Consider the following 25,747-nt stretch of genomic DNA (forward strand, 5'->3'; position numbering starts at 1 on the left):
GTTTCCGGTCTTACAAATAAAAATGTACGAGCATCCCTGATCTATAATAAAGTGCTCAAATTTACAACACACATTCTTAGTCGCGTATAGTCAATCCAGAAAATGTTTCAAAATTGTCATCCTTAAAAAAAAACAGTAAGCATAGCAGAGAATATTGAAACACTAAGGGTTGCAGTGCAACATAACACTGGTTTTTCAGTAAGATGACATTTTTTAACGTTATAGCTTTTGGGAAGAAGTCTTAGAAGAATTTTACATTGTGACTTAAGAATACATCCATTCTTACAAACTCCAGGAAGCTCAAGAGTTGATCCAGCGTGACAAAAATAAATGCAGAGAATGCTGCCACACATTACTTGCTATAACATAGGGATATTCAGACTTTGTCAACAACCTTTTCATGAGTGATGAGACCAATTTCTACAGGTCAGGATTTGCTAACAAAAACAACCTGAGATACTGATCGGCTGAAAATTCAAGAGAGATCAATGAAAGACTGTTACATTGTGAAAAGATTGTTGAATGGCATAGAATAGTAGCTTTCGGTACCACTGAACTTACTTTATTTTTTTTTAACGCTTAATGAAGAAGAAGCTGTAACGATATTCACAATAATATTCTCAAATGGTGGTGAATTTCCTCCTTCCTAAATTACAATATCAACATAATCAATTGGAAAACCTACAATTCCATCAATACTCTGCTCATACAGATCATCACAGTTTGCAGACTTTGCAGAGGTATTCCCACAGATGCATCATCTCCCTATCTGGCAATATTTCATGGCCTTCATATTTACACAATAGTATGAATATGCCTGAGTTAAATCCCAAATCTCTCCGCAGTGCATATGAAGAGAAGGCATGTGTCACTGTTGATAGTGATTTGTCCATCTAACGGGGACATTAAGCCTGGCGGCCCCCTTGGTGCTATTCGACAGGAGTAGGCTACATGCCAGCACCGGGTTTCCCCTTCTCCCTTTCTCATCTTCATCATCATCACTCATTCCAGACACTACACTTACACGAACACTTACACATACACTCACCCTAGTACACGACTTAACTCTCCACAGATACACATCATGTAGCTACAATGTGCCCCACCGAAGTGGTGTACAGCTAGAAAATGGGTGTCCTGCCATCTATCCGCAATACGCGGAACCCGAATCACGTAAAGTGAAGTGGGTAGGCATTGGACACACACACGCACATGCACATGCGCAAGCACGCAGGCACCCCTCCCCCCAATATTACAGCTCCAGATTTTTTCTTCCGAGGTATTCGAAACAGATGATATTCTTCCATAGAGAACATGATATTCAAAAGCTAAAGAATAAGATTCGAGATGACAAAGTTTCCAGAAACGATTCCAACGATGCATTGCAAGTGGACGAGGTCACCTGAAGGATGTGGCTTTCAAAATGACTTTAATTGTGTAAATAAAAAAATCCAGAAGTACAAATAATTTTATTAGGTGTTTTAAACAACTCCATATACTTTCATCACACTTCAAAAATAGTTCGCTGAAAATACCCCACCTTGGAAAAAGAGTTGGACACAGGAAGAAGTATGTGAAAAATGAAGACTGTGGAGACGAGGATTAGAAAGATTACGTGAAAAATGAAGACTACAGATATGAGAAAGTAGGAAGTACATATAGAATATAGTGTAGATATGAGGGCAAGGAAGTATATGTGAAAAACAAAGAGTATGACATTAGGAAGTAGGAAGTGTATGTGGAAAGTGAGAAAAATTTATAAACTCAGACACATTGGGCTGTGACTTAACATTTATTATCAATAACTATGTACTACAGTCTGGCTCACTGTACACAGTTCACACATGTGACATCACAACATAAGAAACAGAACCTTCCATCAAGATTTGGAAGCCCAAAATGGCCAATTATTATCCGGAAACCATACCTTTAGGAGCAAAAAGTTAGGCAAATGCCCGAGTCTGATTTATTCAGAAGAGACGAGAAGAAGAACAGAGTAAGAGACAGTTTAGGGGGTTTGTCACGATGCGAAGTCACACTGTGTTACGTAACAATTGTGCTTTGGACAATTAAAAAAATGAAAAAAGTTTTTCTCCAAGAGCCACAAACTTTTCTTTTTTTACAAATAAGGCCACAACGTGACTCATTTAGGTGGTCCACACTTACCTGCATGCACTACTGATGTGGACACACAGTCACACGGACATGGACCTTACAAGAAACACTTGTCACTATGATACATTTCTCTACACTCTCCCTTTAGAACTTCGTGAAGAAGTAAAATGTTACAACACTTTGAGTAACGAACATTGTCTATATCACACGCTTTATAGCTTCAGTTTTGTCGACGAATAAAATTTGTCGACGTAAACAAGACAATAAATCTGTCATTTTCGCGTTACATACCAGTAGAAGTTTATATACTTGCATGGCTGAGTAACACACGACTCAAACTCGTATTAGTCACTTTCTCAAAAATTAACACAGATTCTGTATCACATACAATCACAATCTTCATATTTGCAATTAATACAGTAAATCCTTTATTTTCTTTTCTCCAACATTTTTTTATAGGTTGCTCTTAATGAAAGGAACACAACTGTAGACAATTCATAAGAGCTTGCAATTTTACTTTGAAACACATCAAGACATAATGATACTGAAGATATAAGTTAGAAATCATGCCAAAAAACAACCTGAATGTCAAGTGGTTGCTATACTTGCCATGGATTCAAACCTTATCGGAGCTTACAGAATGCTACAGACAATACAATTCAAAGGAATTGAAGTATGGGGTCATATGTTACAAATTTACAGCATGCGAGATGGGTCAAGAAATTGCTATCACATGTCAATAACAAAATTCACTTCTGGTTAGTGTTTAAAAAGATTTTATATGATCGTATATGGAGATATCAGATATCAACCTATCTCTTTATAAGGGTCAAAAGCCTACAGAGATAAAGAGAGAGAGAGAGAAATAAAATCAAACTGTAGCAGCAAAGCGTATTACACTATTACTTGATATGACTGCAGAAATGAAAGGCAATATTGTAATATAAGAAGCTAAAATGCATAACTTATTACAGAAAAAAACTATCAAGAATTTATATTCTAAAAAATAAACACGTCTTTGATTAAGTTTCATCATATGGAAAACTTTTATTAAACAGTATTACAACCTTGAATCTGTAATCGCAAGAAGGGAGATGCAATGATGGCCCCAAGTTTGAAATCTTGAATCTACTGATCTTGGACAGAAGACAAAGTAGAGAACTGGCACAGAGTTTCACGTTTACTCAATCCCAATCCTAGATCATGGCAACATTGTACAGTTAATGTTCTATATATCTTGATTACACAACTTTTAACACTATATCAGAGTTCTGAAGAAGGCCAATAACAGGCCGAAACATGTTAACCAGGTACAGTGAAATTTAACATGTAACATGTATTATATGTCTTATATAATACATATTCCGAAGTTAATGTTCATTCAGACATGGGTTGGAATTTTTTGTAACTTTTTTTTAAACTGACGTTTTAAACAACTTGTCAATTGTTTGCCCAGTGTATTTCGAAGTTTTCTTTGAAGTATCTGTAATCCTCTTTAAATTTATTGCAGTTCCAGTAAATAATTTTGTAAATATAGCCTACATAATGTATGTCGAAATTACTGATAGTTTTTAACTGGAAAAATAACATAAATTATGCAGCAAATTATCAACGGAAATTAAGAAAATACATATCTTTATTTTCTCCTCATACACAGAGACACACATATATACTGACACACACACAAAATCGCGTATCTCAATGGATTCTCTGCTTGAACCAAACCCACATTTCATTACAAAACACTGAGTAGTTTATTAAAGCCGTGTTTCACAGATAGAAAAAGTACAAATCTTTTCTCCAAGTGTCTGATATATAGCAACCACCATTTACAAAAGAAATTACTTTCAGGCAGTGCTGTGGTTGAAAAAAAATTACTGGAATTCGGCTATTTCAGAAGCCCCCAAATTGTTTCATCAGTCGTTTACTGTATTATTTATACTGAAACTATGGAACCTTAATATTATTTTTACTGGAACTGCGCTCCAGTGCATTCCAGTCCAACTACAGCACTGCTTTTAGGTCAGATCACACAACGCAATATTTCATATTCTCAGTTCTGTCAGCACTACAGAGGCCACGGTGCTAAACCACATGTAAAAACAAAAATGTATACGACACAAGTCTATATACAATATTCTCCATTCCAATGTCAACATTGCTGAAAGTCTCACACATAACAATTCACATTAGTTTCACGAAACTCATGACATTGCTGTTCTGGAACCCGAAACACCACAGAAACCTGTATAACACTTCACATGTTCAGAATATTTTATATTAGATGGACACACTTGCAAAGAATTATTCACAAATTGTAAATTCTAACGACGATTAAATCTCTAATGGCAGTCATGTCATAATCACATATATATATTATTCGGCCACAAAGTCCGTGTGTTAAAGAATCTGTACTGACCAATTCGAAGGAAAAAAAAAAAAAAAAAAACAAGTTGTGTAATTTTCACATCCCATTACAACTGAATGTTGCACCACATCAAATATCTAAATATGTATGGACGTTAGATATAAACTAACAAATGAAGGTGATGCCCCACGCCAAACTAGTTTTATTAGCCATTATTATACAATGTGACTACACAACTACATGAACTACATCATTATCTTCAGAACTAGAACCTCTACCCAACAAGGCAAGTTATTGTAAAGAATGAAATCTCGGCCATTATGAGGAGTAAATCACGTGAACAACAAGAAATCTGTATGTTACCATTACTATTGTAACCCTACCTTTCCATTATAAATTTCATCATTCTCTTCTGTAAAACTGGGTTACATTAATAGCTCAAGACCACTTCCTTCCAAATTTGTGTACTTAAATCCACACATCATCCAACAATCACACAATGCTAAATAACTACTGCAGTTAAAAGTAGCAACAGACAGTAAGTTGTTTAAATCTGCACAGCAACACAAATTTCCATCACAGTGGCTGGACTATAGAAGAGTCTGCACATTTACAAGTACATGCACTCAGTGTGTATTCAGACATTTTCCTGTGGAAAGTGGGGGGGGGGGATTAATCCACATCGGGGAAAACAAACTATAAGTTACAAAACAAAATTAATCTTTGAAAAATATATATATATATATATATATATATATATATATATAGTATATATCTTTTTGTTAAGTTTATACATGCTTTAACATCTGTAGTCATATCACATGTGTAGGATCTTTGGGTATATCAATGGCCTTTTTTTTTACTATTGTTGAGTTACTGTTACTATTGTCATGTGTTACAGATGACTTGTGTTCATGTAACTAATTTTAGATTTTAATTAATATTCATGATACTGGTGATCGAGGGGGTGATGAATCATCATATATAAATCTCCAATCCGCCATTTACCTTTGTGACTGAGGGAAACCATGAAAAACCCAAATCAGATTGGTTGGCCATGGGGTTTGAACCCAGGATCACCTCAATGTGAGTCTCAAATGTTACCATCTGAGACAACTCGCTCGGTAATAAAATCTTATTCTTCACAGAATAGACCTTCTGGTCAAAGAACAGTTCTTGTTACAGTATCAAGACATAATTTTTAAGACAATAATAATAATAATAATAATAATAATAATAATAATAATAATAATAATAATACTCGTAATCTTCATAATCATCGATAAAAGATGTTTCAATGATGTCCAATACAACTCGAATGTTTGTTAACCTCATTCTTTTTTTTTTGGGGGGGGGGGCGGAAGAGGGATCCAGAAGATCTATAGTATAAAGCAATTTTGGATAGTAAATCATCGTTCATTCTGTCAACATGCTGAAGCAAATTTGCACTGGTCTTTCTGTATACCAGTATGTTCTATTATACACTCAACATTTAATTTTCCTAATAGACTTATGTTCATGTTTGACGGTCTAAACATGTGAAACCTTAAAGAGGTCTCAAAAAGCGCATTTTAGCAGTTCACTTTTTTTTATATCTAAAATCCAAATCCCACTATCGTAATTTGAAGATGCTTCCCTGACGAAATATTACGAAATCTTAACTTTGTGCTAGTCAACACTTCTCAAATTTTCGTTTGAAAATTCAATTTATATTTTTGTACTTTGTCATCGGTATCCGAAATCTATTCCGAAAATATTTTTCTATGTAGTGAAAGTGGGCTCTTACTTGATTATTTGGTTTTCAATTTCAATTTTGACTCTCAATGATTTTTCCATAAGTGAATAATTTCGTTCTACATAGATGTAGATATTTTCATATTACAACATCTTTGAGTAAGTTACTGAAGAACAAGGTTTTCAACAACTTTTTTTTTTTTTAGTTTGTGCATCCAAGGTATTATTTTCAAACTAAAAATAAATTAATTTTGTTTATATACAGAGTGCTTCAGAAATACTTTGACAAACCTCGGGGGCATGTTCCTCACACCAAAACAAGAAAAAAAGCTCATATAAACATATGTCCGAAAATCTTTAGTTTTTTAGTTATTAATGAAAGAACACAATGAAACATCTGTTAGATGTTGTCACCTTGGTAGCAAATGTTGCAACTTTAATCAATTCAGAAACTCATAACAAATGTTCAAATGACAAATGACTGTAGTAAACAAGTCTCCTTGGCAACACACAGCCATTTAGGATACAATGGATACATCAGCAGATTTTTATCGATAACATCATTCGATTATCTAACAAAATGAATTATTATTGGTTACAAACTTAAGTTAAGTTGTTGAATTGTACCTCGAAACGCGTTGAACGTAAACTTTCATTGTTATGAGTTTCTGAATTGATTAAAGTTGCAACACTTGCTACCAAGCTGACAATATCTAACAGATGTTCATTACGTTCTTTCATTAATAACTAAAAAACTAAGGATTTTCGGACATATGTTTATATGAACTTTTTTTCTTGTTTTGGTGTGAGGAACATGCTCCCAAGGTTTGTCAAAGTATTTCTGAAACACCCTGTATAAATTCAGTTAAATTTACTACTGGTACTTTTACTACTATGTAGAAATTTAAACAATTTGTAGACATTTAGTTAAAATTTGAAGACATGCTTTACTACAATGCAATGAAGATATAAAAAGGTTTTAAAATAATGGAAATAAACTGAAGACTCATATCTTAATTTATCTTATCGTGATATCCAATTGAACATTCAAAATAGTAATTTGAGAAAATAAATTCTAAAATAAATGAATGAATGTAAGCTCCACCAAAGTTATCTCCGGTAAAAGATTATTTTTTTCTGGAGGTGGTAGTGGGTAGAAATTTTCTCCTTGAATACATCACTGAGTGCACAGTGTACTATCAAAACTAAATCAGGACTATGCATGTAATAATTATTATTTATCAGAAGGTAAAATTTTTAGGAATACCCAGCCTATATTTTTATTCAACATTTATTATATTAAACTATCACAAAAAAGTAGTTACAGCCGACTGTGTATCGACATGTATTTTATGCTATTTTCCTAGTAAAATCCACACATTTTACGCTCATTTTCTTTGACGAATCAACTCATATATACTGGACACGAATACAAGTAGATCTGTAATTTAGAAGAACGGATGCAAATGAATTGATCAGCTGCACACGGAAAAAGCACTTTTTTCAATATCAGAAATGTCCATTTCAGACAGGATGTTGATTTTTGGAGGGAGAAGTGGATGCGAAACAATCTTTCTGTCAATCTGCCTTGGATGGCAGGTGTTCGAATCTACATCATTTTCCTCGTTTTTCAGTTTTCAATCCTTGCTCAACATTCACGATAAGAGACTGAAGTTTCGTACAGTGAATATACTGTGAGAGAAAGTGAATGATCTTAGTTTCTGTGCGTTTATTTCACTTCTGTAGGAGGATAACTGGGCCAATTATGATCGAACATCCATCACTGGGAGCAAGGGGGGGGAGAGGGGTAAACGAGGATGATGAGTCTCAGATAATCATGTCTTGTACAAATGATTAAATTTCAATTTGCTTCTTTCCATTATAAAATTTCAAAATGGATGAAGTTCAGCTGTCTGACCTTATCTAACATATCCCAGATGAAGCTATTAGTGGCTAAATGAATAAAATTTCAGGATAATTCCCAATATTTCATACTGTATGGAAATGAACGTGAGTGGAATCATCACTAACCCATGTAGTAGGAAATTCCATTACATAAAAATTGGTAGAAAAATTAGCTTGAACACATGCGGATAAATTATAACTGAAATACTCCGAATTCACAACATGAATGCAAGTAATACAAAATACATTCATGACAATTTAAGAATTTTAAAGGATTTTGTTTCTTCAGAATTGAACTCTTGGCGACCAACTTATTTGGTAGACTCTGTACTAGTGTTCACAAAATAACAGTAATGGCTTGCAAACTTGTATAATGGCACGAACTGGATGGTATCTCTTCATTTATGTGACACTGAAATCGCATCAGTGTATGGTGTGCATCACCTATATTTACTACAACTAATTCTGCAATCTGTCTGATGTAACTAGGATTTTTAATATTACACAAAAAGATCACTGGAGATTATCGTGAACTCAGTCGCAGTCAATTACAAGTGTTAGAATATGTTGTTGTATTTACACACAGACTAAGCAAAAATGCTTGCACTCTGTTGAAGTCTGAAGTCTATACCGGTATCGAGCAGTACACTGATAGTTCTCATTCAGGTTGATTTTCAATGCCGAGCATTTGCAACGAAGGCCTGGACTTTTCTCGATTAGTCTCAGCTTCTTTGATGCCCATTTCCAATTTGTGTCCTTCATACATGTGTGCTGATGGATGTAATTGATGCATTCAGTCAATTTACACATGGCACTGCTTCAGCAGGATTACAGACTTAGATTTTCCTATTCTTTTCTACTACAAGAAATGCCTTCCCAGGCCTGCCTGTTAGACCATAAGGTGGCAATTACACCGAAAGACTAGGCATGTTGCAGGCTAACTACCTATCCATAACGAAATTCTTATAAGTTTTTTAAATGCCTAAGAAATGGTAAATTAGGATAACAAACAACTCTGAAAAATGACAAGGCAAATAAATACTAATACTGAAATTGAAAGACATATTTTTTAATTGGGTTATTTTACGACGCTGTATCAACATCTAGGTTATTTAGTGTCTGAATGAAATGAAGGTGATAATGTCGGTGAAATGAGTCCTGGGTCCAGCACCGAAAGTTACCCAGCATTTGCTCGTATTGGGTTGAGGGAAAACCCCGGAAAAAACCTCAACCAGGTAACTTGCCCCGAACGGGATTCGAACCCGGGCCACCTGGTTTCGCGGCCAGACGCGCTGACTGTTACTCCACAGGTGTGGACTGAAAGACGTAAAATAATATGGTTGAATAGGCCACATACTTCGTTACAGTGATGATGAATTCTGCAAGACAGCATATCAATGCAACCCACAAGGCCATAGACGAAATTGGAGATCTAGGAAGATGTTGAGGCACTCTGTCTTGAAGGAGATTGATGACTGCAGTTGGAGAAACTTACATCTCATTACAAAGGAATGGAATGGCTGGAGAAGATTGGCAGGCAATCATCATCATCATCATCCACCATTATTATCAAATATCTTATAGAGACCTGGATGTACAGAAAATCCCTAAGTATTCATCTATTTTTCATAATTTTATGAACTGTAATAAAAGTTTCACAAGATATGCTTATGTAAAGATACATATAATTAATTATGTTATTCCATAATTCTTGTATAATTGTTGAATCCTTTTATTTATAATTATACTGCTCAAAAAAATTAGCGGAGCAGGTTTTTTGTCTGATGTAAATTCTTGGTATAAGGCAATAGCTGTGCTGTAAGAGTATCACCATTTGCGTTAACATCTTTTCTATTCAGGAATCACGACATTTGGTTTTCATCTTTATCGCAGTCTAAGGAAACTTGATAGTAAATCCATCTATGCTGAAAACCAATATGACTTAGCTTGATCGTCTCCGTTTGACTGCGGCGTTTTAGAATATATAGGAAGCTATGGTCATTGTTGTGGTCTAATTCAGATGTTATTGCAAAGGAACTATAAAATGTTTGATATCAGGGAAGTTGAAGTCGCACGAGCTATCACCCTTATTCAGCAAGGATGGACTAAGAGTCACCTTGCCAATGATCTCCGTTAATCTGTGTCAGTTGTGTATAGAGCTGTCAAACGTTATAGGGAGTCAGGGCAGTATGAAAGGAGACGTGAGCAAGAACGTAAACGAAAGACAACTAGAAATCAAGACAAATGTTTAGTTCTTTCTGTTCTATGTCGGCATACATCCACTGCTCGTGACCTGCAAAACGACCTCAACTTAGTACATGGAATAGCAGTAAGTGACCAGATGGTCAGGAATAGATTGTGGTAAGTTAATTTGAGAGCTCTGAGACATCTACGTGCTCCCTCATTTGGAGGTTCATCACAAATGAGCAAGGTTAAGATTATCTCTGGAACATGTAAATTGGCAACTTCGGCATTGGAGGCAAGTACTGTTGACAGACGAATCAAGATTCTCCTTGACTTCCTGTGATGGACGATTACGTGTCTGGAGATGTCGTGGAGAGCGTCTCGATGAACCAACATTCTTGAAATTGACAGGTTTTGTAGGAGCTCAATTATGGTTTGGGCCGGCATCAGCTTAGACATGAAAACTGCTCTGACCGTCGTTCCTGGCCGGTTGAATGCAATTGTTTATGCTGAGAATATAGTGCGACAATATGTTCTGCCTGTAATGGAACGTATGGGTGCTGGATTTGTGTTGATGCATGACAACGTGAGAACCCACGTTGCCGCCTTCTCCATGAACTTTCTGAACGAGCATGAAATTCCTGTAATGGATTGGTCAGCGATTAGTCCAGATTTAAATCCTATTGAACACGTATGGAATATGCTTGAAAGACGCATCCATAGTCGCCATCGAAGCTCACAGAACCTCGATGAGCTTGCAATGGTATTTAATGAAGGGTCAACATTCGGCGGCTAGTGTGAAGCATGTCTCGTAGATGCCAAGCAGTAATTCATGCTCATATAGACCACAAGAGGTACTAAATCCATGTAGAGATCGTGAGGACTCATGATTGTTAGAATAAAGAAACAGATTTTTCATTTTGTTTGGTGCAGTATCGAGTAAGATGACCATTGCTGACCACAACTTGGTTGTAAATGGCCATGGAAAGTAATCTGTTATGAAATATAGTGTCTGAAGTTCATGCTGTACTAAGGAAAACATTCTACGTTTTCAATGTTCAATAAAAAATTTATCTCAAATCTTGTTCTGCTAATTTCTTGAGCAGTATATTTTCTTTTTAGACATATATCATGAATGATAAATATGCAGGAACATATTTATGTAATAATATGTCAGATCAAAAGCATGAAATGTCAAAAAATAAAAAAAATGTTGGAGAGGAAATTTCATACAACAGATTCTAGAGACCAGGCTAATCATCATTTGTTGAACAAATTTAAAAGACATTCATCTGTATATGACGAGAGAAAATCTGGATTTCCAAGAAAAAAATTAAATTCAAAATGAGAATCTAGCTGGCAATACTTTGTTCAATACTGAAGCATACTTTCATACATACAGATCTACTCGTAAATTGCCTGACTTAATCACCAAATGATTTTATTGAACGGGAAAGAGATTAGCCGAAAATTTATGTGTGACTTCGACTTCATACAACTAAATCAGAGGTTTATGGGTTCTTCTTCCTTGCAAAGGCGACAATTACAGGAACCATGTATCCTCTTATTCTCCAGTATTTCCTCGAACACCAGTATTCTAGACACAGTACACTTCAACTTACCATGTCATTATACCAAAACAGCTGAAAACTAGCTCATCAGTTCAAGAACTGAGGTTCGAACAGCAACATTTCGTCCCTTAGTCACTGCTGTAGGGCAGAGAATTTCGAGCGTCGACAGCACAGCTTTTCAATTTAATTCTCTTATAATACAAGAAGATATTCGGCATCGAAATTCAACATAGACGAGAAATGACCAAAATCAGTCTGTGATCGTCTGCTAAGGACAGGATTCCCTTACATACTGATATCATAAATTTACGATAAAGGTCTCTCCAATAGGAATCCATGCTCATTTTTTCTCTCTTTAAAATTCATTGCTTTCAGTTACTTTTCAACTTCAGAACTCGGAAAAAAACAGCCAGCATGGAAACTACCAAATCACCGTGGATGATATTTGAATGCTATTGAACTGATTTTGAGGAGGGAGGCTCTAAGACCCAGCACTGCGACCTGAAAGATCTATTGCACTAACCCTTAATCTAGGCACATTCCCAATCCACATCAGCTAACTACACTAAGGTTTACTGCATATCCAAGTTTCGAACAAGCAGCCCCACTTGTCCCTAGGCCAGCCACCTGCGTGCATTGCCAGCCAGCATAAGGAAAATGTCTGTGAATGACATTTGTCACCAAATGGTCCCGCTTTTGTGCAAATGCAGCATGCTGCACCGTAAACTGGAAGTAATGATGACAATAACATGTAAATAAATCAAGGCAAAATGAGTCCGAGATCTAACATCGAAAATTATCCAACAATTCCTCTTCAACTGGTTGAGAAAAATCTTGGAAAAAATCCCAATCGGGATTTGAACCCAGGCCAGCTCTTTTCACACTCAGACATACTGTTACGCCAAAGCAGTGGACCAAGGACAACATTTACAAATATGTGTACAGTTCATTTTATAAAGGAGTTTTATTGCAATTCGCCATATTTTGGAAACAATATTTTGTCTTTATTAATCATGAACAAAGGCACTTTCACACGCAGTACATCTACTACATGATGCTAACTGTTATACTTTCTCATCCGATGTAAGTTGCTCTCAGGTTTAAACCTGCAATACTTAGGTCTAAAGACAAGGACAGTCAGCACTAAACCACAGAGAAAGAATTTGCTCGTATTACTGCAATTATGATACCTAATCATTAAATATTCCTCTTACAAAATAATTTATTACATTTCTGTATTTTGCTCGATGGTTCCAAACATTTATTCATATTTCATATGAAATTAATTTGAGTACAATAGTTAGTTTTTGTCCATTTAAAATAAAAAAATAAGTTGAAATGCTGTGAATACAGCAAAATACTTCAACAGAATGCAATTTTCTATTAACCCTTTATTACTTAACGATATTTTACAGCTGTAGAGACATGTAACATCTATAAGATATGACTGACATATTCAAAGAAACTTCATCCACAAAATCTCACAGTATCTTCCTGAAACCGAATTCTTGATACTTTCGAAAAGAAGATGTAAATTTGTGATGACGGTTTTGTGACTCTCAACCATATATTGAAATAATATCTCTCCAACGGTCTGGGTCTGTAAGGTTCCACCTTCGTAATTACAATGCTCGTAACCTAGGAGGTAGGCAAGCCTTGGAATCTAAACATGTGGTTGAAACATCAAAACGTTTCATCACAAATCAATCAACGTGTTAGCATCAAAACCTGTATCACGACTCATCCCATTACATCAGACAAGCAGAATTTCTACCTTTAGGCTAAAAGTTCAAGATATTCAATACTACAAGTGTTTCTTGTGGTCACAAGTGTTGTGGTTGATGTCATCATGTCTGTCCCTGCTTCAAAGCCAGGTCAATCACTGATAGCACAACACACCCCCATCAAGTGATGATTTTGCTTCAAGACACAACAGCAGTGTCTGTTGCAATCAGAACTATACCAATCTGAGAAATCATGCAATGTGATTATTTGAGAAAGTGTCATCTTCACAGTATTAAACAACTCCACGAGCAGGCAAACGATTGATACTGAAACAGAGGCACGTTTTTACTTCCGAACTAACATCACCTTCACTCTCCCAAAAGCTGAACGCAGCTTTCGTGATCATTGCCCACTGTTATGTTGGTCTGTGATGTAAAATAATATTAAAATTAATGGTTTAGTTGCGCATAGTTACAATACTTACAGCACTGACATTCCACGCTGGAGTCCAGCATTCAAATCCTGGCATGTCTAAGGGCCGGTTTCACCAAACAGGGTTAATTATTCTATTGTCGGGATTAACTTAATCTCAGTAAATAGTTAATCTCATTCGTTAATCGAGATTATTTTGTGTGTTTCACAAATTTTATTCATGCAGAAACTAATCGCAGTTACAGTGATCCAGATATATTGATATTTTCCAGAAGTAGCACAAAAAGCAAAGGAAACTCGGGAACGATTTATGTAATAGAAAGCACCCGGTTTTTTATTACTTCTTTTGCTTCTAACCTAAAATCAGTTAACTTCGAAATGTCATCAGTAGAAAAGAGATCAAGAAGCCCATATTTAATTGTGAAGGAAAAAATGCATTGGCCGATCTCGTTACAGAGCATTTTGAAATCATAGAAAATAAAAGAACAGATGTTGTAACACAACAGAAGAAGCTTAAGGGAATACAATTGGACAAGAATTTAACTCCATATGCATCTATCATCATCGCACAGCCGAAAAACTTAAACTTGCGTGGGAAAATATGAAGAAAATCACAAGAAAGACATATGGAGATGAAAAAATACAGTGTGTAGCTGGCAAAGGTGGAGTTCCTTAAGAAAAGCGGAAACAAAATCCTTTGTGCGGACATGTAATGGATTTGATACGTCCTACTGTTGAGGGATTAAACAACCCATTTGATTCAGATGTTGCCTTCTGTTCAACAGAGAAGAATTTACAAAATGAGATGGACGTTTTAGAAACCCCAGAACAGGTCAACGATGGTGTCACGATGATCCAACTATTGGTAAATGAAGACTGGACACATTTTACACTTGACATGCTGATAAGTCCCATGAGTGAAGTACTCCATCAGTTCATCTCGAAGTTATTTCTGAAGATGTCACTACCATAAATAATTTTGCAGAAGGTAATGATGATCCACCACCAAGGATGAAGAGGGAACATCAAAGAATACAGTTTTGACGACACCACCAGCTACAAATCCATCTTGGACTAGAAGGAGGAGGCCTAATCTAAAGAGAGATAACAATGACCTGGCTCTTTTGCAGAGAACAAAAAGCGAATTACTTGAACTGCAGAAGAGACATGCCATTGAACAGCAAAATATGCTTAAAGAATGGATCTTCGTTTACGGTATATAATCTTCATCAGACGAAATTTCATAGGCAATATTATTTTTTTGACTAGCCATGATAATCGTCATTAATCTAGATTAATGCTGTAAGCCAGCGAGATTTGAACAGTTAATATTTCATCTCGATTTTGTCTCATTAATCTGGATTATATCAGAAAAACACAATGGTAAAATGCAATAACAGATAATCTCAGATTAAAAAGCATTAATCGAGTTTAAGAAAATAATCTCTGTTGGTGAAACCAGCCCTAAGTGGAATTTGTGGTGGACAACGGGGGTGTTGGGGAAAGTTTTCTCAGGGTAATCTCTTTTTCTCTATTACCATTCCACCAGTTTTTCCTTTCATAATTATCCTTAACACTGGCGCAGTAGCAAATTAAAATTACTGTACTAAACCATATGCCTGAATATTTGGGTACGACATCATTCAAATAAATAATAGTTTATTGTTATAGATATCAGTTGAAGCAATAGTTTCATTAAGGCAGTACTTGACAGCTCATGCCCTGTTTGTTGTTATCTTTCCCTACTTCTACGATCACGAATTTTGCATTTATTTGATGTTCATGGCGGAAGGCACCGAACATAAGACTAAAGATGACTTAAGGGAAGGTTGAAGACTGAAAGGACCAAAAATTATATTTTTCACTTTTAATTCAATTAAATTTGCCACTTTTTTTTCTGAATCAGAATATACATATACTTTGCTGAAGTTAACATTTACACCTTTAAATGGCATGTTTAGAAGAATCTTAGGCTACACAGCACCAATAATAACATTTATCTTTACCGCTGTTTTTCTCAAAACGACGTTTAGCAATCTTCAATGTTCTTTTTCTTAGAAAAAGTTCAATTTGATTCAAATTTTGCACAATTGCTTATTATCAGACATCGGATTTTAGGGCGAATGCCTATTTTGTTCCTTTAGGAGAAAGGAAAAAATAATAATTAATATTTAACTTACGTTTCATGAAAACTGAAAGCTATTCATAGATTTTGATAGTGTCCTAAAATGATTGTTAGAGCCTAATTTGTTAATATTCGGCTTAAAATCCCTAAATCAATGGAAAGTTTTGTTATTTTACTATTTACTCACATGCTCATACGTGTAAGCAATATTAAAGGTCAGTTATTCATAGATTAACACCATCAGGAAATGCAACAATGGATGGAACATAGTATTTTCGTCAAATAGAATTTCAACAACAATGCTGTATAACTGTTAGTTTGAATGTCTGTTAGTTGTTCCTCTTTCCCTCTCCTTATTTGTGTTGAGAAGTTATAAGTAACTTAGTAGGACGTTATCCTGTGCAGCTTAATGCCGAAAGATAAAAGTGCAACATCTATGCTGATCCAGCAATGACTAACACAGTTTCCACAATTCACTTTCGATGGAAAAACAATATTCTGCGAGATTTGTAGCAAATAGATATGTAAAAATAGTTGAAATATATTTTAATGAACAGATCTATTATAATATATACATTGACTGAGCTATGTTAAGGTGAAATTCTTTTACAGACAACTACACTTTAAGCTTTTAAATTTCGATAGTTGAAGTATTTACGGGTCATTGAGATTTCGGTTGCTTGAACCAAGTAATCGTAGTTTGTGATAGAAATATGGCAATACAACATTCAGGATTTTAATTCAGTTAACTTCTACACTTTTTAGATTTCGCATTAAAAGAAGTGCCATTTGAGGCAGCACGTGCAATAAGCAGGACATAAGGCGAAAGCTCAGCAGAAGAATCAAATGTTGGAAAAAGTATCAAGAGTGATATTGGGGGAAAATGTAAATGTTCCAATAGGTATGGATGTTTCTACTATAGCTAATTTAAAATTTCCTCTTCTCACATCTGTTTTAGTAGAAAGAAGTTTTTCTGCTTTCAAAATAATTCTCATTGACAAAAGGCAAAGATTAACTGTGGAGAATTTGGAAAAAAATTCTGATGATGTAGGCCTACTTTGCAAATAATTATGATAGTTTTTTTAGAAAGGTACATTGAAAACCAATGTTTTGAGTTGCCGAAAAAAAAAAAAAACGTAATTTAAAAGAACTCATTAATATAGCTAATCAGAATGAAATTCATGTGGTATATAGGTCTACAATACACACATATATACATTTCTGGAAAATTTGGGTCATTATTGGTTTAGTAGGTTTCAAGATTAAAAGATAATTAAATGGTAACCTGTCAGCATTCTTTAACCTCCTCTTCACACCTAAATCTGTTCCTGACCTTTAAAACACAATAAACGTAATTTAATGTTGGCAAGTACAAAGGGAAAGAGTCGTGAGCATGGAGTGAACTTATGTGTAAATGAAAATTACAAATAAAAATTGTATGCTTGAAGTGTTCATGTATGATTTAGGCCCATAACACATTACAACGCTATGAACTCTGTAATGTGTGGACACAGCTTAGCTTAGCCTAATGTCTTCATACTACAGCAAGAAATATGTTACTACACAGTGGAGCCATTTCTGCATAGGTAATTAAAACACGAATTTTATTACGTCATACAGAAGGCAATTTGATCAAAGACCTTGTATATATTGTAAATATACAATGTCTTTGGATTTGATATCCACTGATAGAAATAAAGTTACATAAATTTGAACATCTGACTTTCTATTAATCGTTCAATTTCATTCACGTAATATAAATTTTATAGGTTACAATTAGGTTAGGTTACCTGTGGGAGCAGTAAATACAGGTAGTGGGGTAACTATGATTTCAAAAAATTGCTAGCCAACCAATGCCAGCTATGTCTTATTTCGAGCGTTACTCCACATTATTTTTCATAGCTCAACAAACACATTACATATTTCTCTACACCAAAAATTCAATACAAAATATTTCTCTGGAAACCATTTGAAAAAAAAAAAAAAAAAACATATATATAAAGATCGGAAAATCATTAACGTTATGATGAAGTTTTTGAGCTTTTGAACTGTGTATTCAAAGTGAAATGGAGTATCTTCCCAATAATTCGGGACTATAGATTAAACAGCATTTCTGTTCCTGCTTAACACGTGATGTCACACTTTCATGCCCAGTCACTGAAAACTTGAGGTGTGACAGAGAGGTAGGCCATTTTACACATTAAGATAGATCTGAAGTAAGGTAATGTAATATGAATACAACAATGCTATATTATAATATCTAGAGTAAACCATATTTCACAGAAGCTAATCTTCACTCTGCCACAGACTCAAACCAAATGGCTTAATCCCACCCCAGTACGATCAGCAAGAACTGGTAAAAATCAGTTTTGCGCACTATAAAATGTTTGTTGCCAGACTAGAAAAAATTATTTAAATTATGGTTTATTTAACGATGCTCACAACTGCAGAGGTTATACCAGCATCGCCAGTGTGCCGGAATTGTCCCGCAGAAGTTCTTTTACATGTTAGTAAATCTACTGACATGAGCCTGTCGCATTTAAACACACCTTGAGCATAGAAGGCCAGTGCCATACCAACTAACTACCCAGGCCGACTTGCCAGGCTATACTTGATAGTTCCGTCCTTAAGAGCACGTAGCTTGTAACCTAGAAAATTTCCAACTCAGGTCCGTTATTTCTGATGGATTATCCACAACAGAACCAACTGAATAGATGGACATTCTGACAGAGCCCTGGAGGAGGAAGAAGTCAGTAAAATTCTTAAATGTTGAAGTGACTATTACAAGTGCCAGTATTTCCACTTGTTGCTACATCCAATAAATGTATCAAAACTCAACCATCATTAAAGCTTTAAATATCATAACATTCAAAAACACCAACCAAAAGTGTAGCAAGTTCGAACATATGAATAAGTCAAAAGACGATGCTTGTATGCTAGAATAAAACACCTACTCTCAAGCAGCTAGCCAGTTGTAAAGTAATCACATTCTCAAATTATCACCTTCTATCAACTACCTGCAATGTGAGATGTGCACTCAGTGATCTGTCATAGACTACATTAATATGTATCAAAATGCTACAAACCTTGACGAACAGCCACCCCTACATAGTAAGGAAGCGAGTTCTGTCAGAGGCGTTAATTACAAATGTACACTTGGGTTTATATTAAATGTTATATAAAACATAGGCCATCATTATCATCATTACATAGTCACCGTAACGGTGATACACTAGGACACTAAACACTATCACTAATAATGGCGGTAAAAATAAACTTTGGCATCAAACTGAACCTGCAGAAACACACTTCCCTTGCACCTCTCCAGTCTTGAGGGGTCTTGTTTCGAGTCCTACATTCAGTGTTCTATTCACAAAGTGCCAATAAAAAATAAAATAAAATACGTAAAAAATAAAAATCTTCACCTATCAATCAATGTAGCTCTTTATTACCCGTATATTAGTAAAGTACTAAGAAATCAGTTAGGCCTTTATGTAAAAGTATAAAGTTTGCAAAGAAGCTGTAACATATAATCAGCAAAGCAATAAAATCTTTAAATTCTTCCCATATCAGTTTATTGGGATTTAATCTTATTTAAAACTATGTCAACATTCACTTCAATAGCACAATTACATCTGTAGTCTTAACAAATATTCAATTTATTTTCCACTCAATGTGTATTCAACTCTACATTGCTTTGCCTTTGCTGATAATATCTAAATAGGCCAACATTACAACTGCAACAACAAGTCAGAAATAAGATCGTCCTCATCTTTCGTATGGCTATTCTCAGGATATGAGTATTCTCGTATATTCAATTCAGTATGTGAAAATCAACCCACAATAACAGAAAAATGCTGAACTTCTGATACAATTTATAATCTGTTCTATATAATTATCCACCAGAATTTGCTAAAATTGTACAAGATTATAAGGACCACTCCGAAAGTGAATGCTTCCTATTTTTATCTTGCAAGTATGATTGTGTTATGTGAATATTTTAACTTTTCTGACATACAATTTGAATTTACTTTCTCTCTGTTGAATTGCTTATCGAGGTTCATTTGAAGAAGTGGGGAATTAGAGTTCATTGTGTCCACTGAAATTTATAATAATTTGAAGAAATGTTGTGTGGAACAAACAGAATTGTGAAGTGCCTGTAGTGAGTTAGATAAGTGGTTTAAAAGACATGCAAAAATTTGATCGTTCTTGCACTACATGATGAGTGAAAGAAGAATAGTCCTAATCCCATGGGTGTCCTGGAACAAGACCATACAATAAATGCAGTTGGCTTCATTGAATTCTTATTTGCCATGACAATGCAAATCCCTAGACAGCAACCTGATAAGTCAGAGCAATGCAAAATTATAATGGATTGTTTGCTTCACAATGCAAACCACATATGCCTGATCTTGCTATATCAGTCTTACATATGTTTGGTCCAGTTAAATATGAATTTTTAGGTTAGTGCTTTTGTGATGATAATTGTGTCATTAAAATGTTACGAATCAGTTAAATCAAACCCATGGTGACTTTAATCGAACATGGTTACAAATACTTGTTGAGCAATGGAGAAAGGGTAGATATACAACATCAATGTGATTATAGAAATAAGTCAGTGGATACGAGCCTGAACTAGAGGGGCCAACCCTCTTGTATTTGCCCCTAACTTTTAAGTCTCCCAGTTCCCGTATTTTTCATCTCTTCGAGCATTTTTCTCCCTTACTTTTGTATAATACAAAAATGTTTATTCTAAACATTTGATTTTACTGTACATGATGATGATTTATACGATGAATTTTGTTGTTCAAGAGATGCAATAAAATGTGCAGTCTTCTGGTAATACTTGCCAGAAATGGGTTTTAGTGCTCACCCGTTTAAAATCAATGTCACTGTTATAAATGTGAAAGAAACTGGGGAGTTTCGTTCTAAGCATACCTACCAAGTAATAATGCTCACACAAAGAGGATGTTTTATCTCATGAACAATAACTGGACAGATGTTCGAAACAGGACCACGACACATACTAATCAAATCAGAGCTGCGAACTGCAATCAACTTCAACAATTACGGAGGCAAAATCTGTCTCAAAATACTCTTAATTTAAGTCTAACTGCCAAAGGGTAGAATGAAGTTTTTTAGTAACTTAAGTGAATAGTTAGTCAATTTTCTGTGTGAGATTTTGTCAGTTCCTTAGTTTCCCGTATTTTCTTAAAAAAAGTTAGGAACCGTAGCCTGAACTATGAAAAAGATAAATTTAATTTCCTTACTCCTAACAGTATTAGGGAAAAATATAGGAAGCATTACTTTTAGAGAGATCCTCGTACTTCATGTAGTTTTCTAGAAGAACACCAGTTCAGAAATCTCACTCCTATAGGTTACACACATGGGATAAAATACTAAGTTGATTTCATTGGGGGAAAAAAAATACGTTTCATGCTCTAGCTTACTAAATTCAGCTAACAGTATTATTACAATTAAACTAATATATAATATATATAATTAAAACTTTCTAACAGACTTTACATGACCTATGCAAAAAAGAGATTCAAGTCACTCAGACAAAATGTTTCTACCAGGGCTATCCTGAATATACACTTCACATCTTCACAGGGATGGCACAAGTACCCCAGTAGATGAGTGATGCAGAAGAAGTGTGTCACTTCGTACGTTATAAGAAATAGATTATTCGAGTATCTCGCCTAGTTACATTCTCAACATAGCCTACTACAATATTGTCACTTGCTACCAATCCTACATGTTAAAACACCCATGCTTAAAGATTTTGCCTTTGCTCCAAAAAATTTACTTAACACTACTTCTTAAAATATCGGCTCGTATCAAATACACAGTGAAGGAGGCCAGCTCCCTATATACAGGCACGCTATGTAACAGCATGGGCCCGTAAACCACAGATCGGGGACCCATGGTCTTATCATCAGATACAAAAAATTTCAAACACTTGTCTTAAATATCAACAAACTTTAAACAACTACGAAATATTTAAATTTTGAGTTGATGACTTCAAAACCATCAATAAAATTTTTTGGGCTTATGTTGAAACCCACATGACGCCTTCAAATAGGCAGTTGTGTAATACCAACATTTTAACATGTAACGTCCCTATAATTTCTCAACGTATAAATTCAACAGAGAACATACCTACCAACATGAACAGAACAAGGTACTAGTGATATGTCAACCCGCTGCCCGCAGGGGTCTGCCGCTCACATGATGGGGCAGTTGTTGCCCCGGTCAGCGGGTCAGGCGGGTCACATGATGTTGCAACTCTTGGCTCGTCCCTTCAACTCAGCCTTCAGGTCCAGCTTGCTCTTCTGCTGCGTGTATGCTCGCTGTCGCTGCAGGACTGAGTGGTTCTTGTTCAGCTTGCCCAGTGCTGCCAATGCAGCCACTTCAAACGCATCCTTCACAGCCTTGCTGGACGTCTTGGCAGACGTCTCCACATATGTTGTGGCTCCTACCTGACGGCTCACCATCACAGCCTGCATGTGCACAATTAGTTTCATTTTCGTTACTTAGTTATTACCATGCCTGCTTCTGTGTTCAAGCGTTGCAGTTTCAATCCTGCCTGAGGAAAACGTATTTCTAGGCAGTAAAAATCCTAAGTATAGATTTTATTTGACGAGAAAGCAAAGTCATTGGTTTCACAAAATAAATTTATATATCCTGGTTTGCCATTACACTGTTCTCAACTCTTGGTAACAGATGCGATTATGAACCTACTGTGTAGACTCTAATAGATAAGAGTGGAAGCACCGCGAAAGAAACTCTTACTGCTCCACAACCTTCTAAGTTTAAGTTATACAGAGTGTGTCTAAATTCCCATTACAGACTTTGAGGGCTTGTAGTGGGGACCAAACGGTTATGTTTTGCATACCGTTTTCCCGCTACAAACAACACCACCACAACACATGTTCAAATCTCCCGCATTTTCAGCGCCAATGACTAGGGTATTACGTACATACTTCAATGATCACCTGATGCCCCGTGTCCACTAAAGGTTTGTCGACATGCCATTCAGTTGATTTTGTGAGCTGCCCAGAGACGCCCCAATCAGTTGACGTTCGTGCCTGCTGTAGTGCTTGTGGTCATTTATTTATCATCCTTCACTTGGAATCGAGCTGTAATTCATTAGCAGTGTGTTGCTGTTGAACATGGTTAATTACACGTTTAAAGAATATGCCGATATGATGTTATTGTACAGCAAACCTTAGTGCAATGGGAGGGCTGCTCATCAGCTGTATGAGGAGCGCTTTCTACACCACCAGACACCTTTGCACACCCTCTTTGCCAAGGTTTAGCAGCGGGCCACAGAGACGGGTACATTCACCGCCAACAGGTCTGATGTGGTGCTCCATGGCAGTGTCACATCCCGAGTTGGAAGAGGCTGTACTCCATGCAGTGGAAGAGGACGCGATGTGGAGTATCCAAAACATAGCGCATAAACTCAATGTGGATCACAAAATTGTCTGGCATGTTATGCATGAGCAGCAGCTACACGCATACCACCCCCAGAAAGTGTAGGCAATGCGTCCAGAGGATTTTGTGCCACAAGTCCATTTCTGCAGGTGGTTCTTGCACTGTTGTGTTGATGAGCCCGACTTTCCACAGCTGATCTTTTCACTGATAAAGCCAAGTTCACCAAGGAAGGTATTTTCAATTCCTGCAATAGCCATGTTTGGGCTGATGAAAACCCGCTTGCTATGCACCCCCATGACTTTCAGAAACAATACGGTATCAACATGTGGGCAGAGTTTCTGAAAGGATGTGTTATTGAGCCATACATTCTTCCACCTAATCTCACGGGTCTCACGTACTTGATTTTCCTTGAACATGTACTGCATGGGCTCTTGGAAGATGTGTCACTGCATATGCGTCAAACATGTGGTTTCAGCACGATTGGCCACCACCTCATTTTGCTCTTGTGGTCCGAGGTCATCTGGAGCAACGATTTGGGCAACAGTGGATAGATCGTGGTGGCCCAATTGCTTGGCCTGCACGTTCGTCTGACTTGATTCCGCTAGACTACTTCCTGTGGGGCCACATGAAGAGATTGATTTACGAGACCCCTGTGGAATCAGAGAAAAATCTGCTGGCGTGGGTTATGGCTGCGGCGGATGTTGGACTACTAGGTATTGGTGATCGTGTGTACCAGAAATGATACGTAGGTACCGTGTGTGTGTGTATTGAAGTGGCTGGTCGTCACATCGAGCACTTCTTGTAAGTGGACCCAGAAAAAAACAACTTACAATAAGCAGCAGAAGTGGGAGAGTTCAACATGTGATGTGGTGTTTTGTTTGTAGCAGGGAAATGGTATGTTTCCGAACATGAGTTTCTATGCAAAACTTAACCATCTTGATCCCACACAAGCTCTTAAAGTCTATAATACGAATTTAGACACACACTATATATAATGATACCGAACCAGGTATATCTATGTTATGCACGGAATGAAAATGGCTATCTAATAAGTAAAGAACAGTAGAGAAGCACGTTATCAATATTACACTACACACTCTGGCAGTAAAAACAACAATCAATGAACGAAATAACCAACCAACCTATCTAAGTATTGAATTCTAACTTGTGAACTCGATTTAACAAGACATCAAAATATTATTAAGATGTGGAGTGAAATGTTAATTTCTAATATAGATATAGAAATGCGTCCAATATGAGAGGGATTTTGTTTAGAAGGTTATAAATCCTAACATTATCAGAATAATTTTAAAATTATTATATTGGTATGAACTGATGCTTATGTGAACAGTTATTGGTCCAAATATTATTTTAATGTTTTATATATTAAACTATGCAATTTTATTAATTATATTGACTTGTCCAGATTCTCCATAATAAAAATAAGATGACCCTAATATCACAGTTTAGTATATACAGTTGCGAAGCTCAATACTTACTAAATATGCAAACATAGTTGAAATATGCATCCATATATAGTTGCTAGCCACCAGGATCACTACTATCACCTCATCACAGACTCTTTCCCTAGCAGACGATAAAATGTATTGTACTTTTGATATCGTGTTCTTTTGAAAAATTAACACCTTCCTTCCACTATTGAAATACGAAATACATGAGGTTTATATATTATTTTCATAAAGTATATATTATATTTTATAAACTCACCTTCCTGGATCTTTTGGAAGGATAACTCTGACCTCTTTTTCTTAGAATTTATAGTGCAACAAACGTCTCCTTGTCCCATATTATTACTCAAATTATTGTATTTTAGCCATTTACAGTTATTACAACCGATAACGAACATTTCACAGTTTACACAACTTTTCACAACAATGCGAAATACGGCACAGTCAATGCCTTTTCGATCTAGACCAGACCGTAATATAATTATGTTCGGGTTTTCTATTTCAGTGTATGGAGCTAGTGAATTATTACCGGTATATTATAGCTTTATTGCGCATCATAGCTAAGTTTTATTTAGTGTAATATGTCCATAAGTTCCCTTTACTTCTTTTTGCATAATATGTTGCAGAAATAATTACAAAACTACGGTATGTTATTTTAATGTGAAGAGAATTTTACATG

The 25,747-nt window shown here is 35.8% G+C and overlaps 1 protein-coding gene across 1 annotated transcript in view; it reads right to left on the minus strand.

Moving 5' to 3' along the window:
- Positions 1-1,773: 1,773 nt before the first annotated feature.
- The window catches only part of LOC138701523 (rho-related GTP-binding protein RhoE-like), a 180,017-nt gene continuing 156,043 nt past the window's right edge, over positions 1,774-25,747 (minus strand). Inside the window, exon 5 of the mRNA XM_069828500.1 lies at positions 1,774-22,662. Coding sequence (XP_069684601.1) covers positions 22,432-22,662 — 231 coding nt within the window. The 3' untranslated portion in view covers positions 1,774-22,431. The remainder of the gene's footprint in view (positions 22,663-25,747) is intronic.

This window comes from Periplaneta americana, chromosome 6, assembly GCF_040183065.1.
Source record: "Periplaneta americana isolate PAMFEO1 chromosome 6, P.americana_PAMFEO1_priV1, whole genome shotgun sequence".
NCBI classification, from domain to species: Eukaryota; Metazoa; Arthropoda; class Insecta; order Blattodea; family Blattidae; genus Periplaneta; species Periplaneta americana.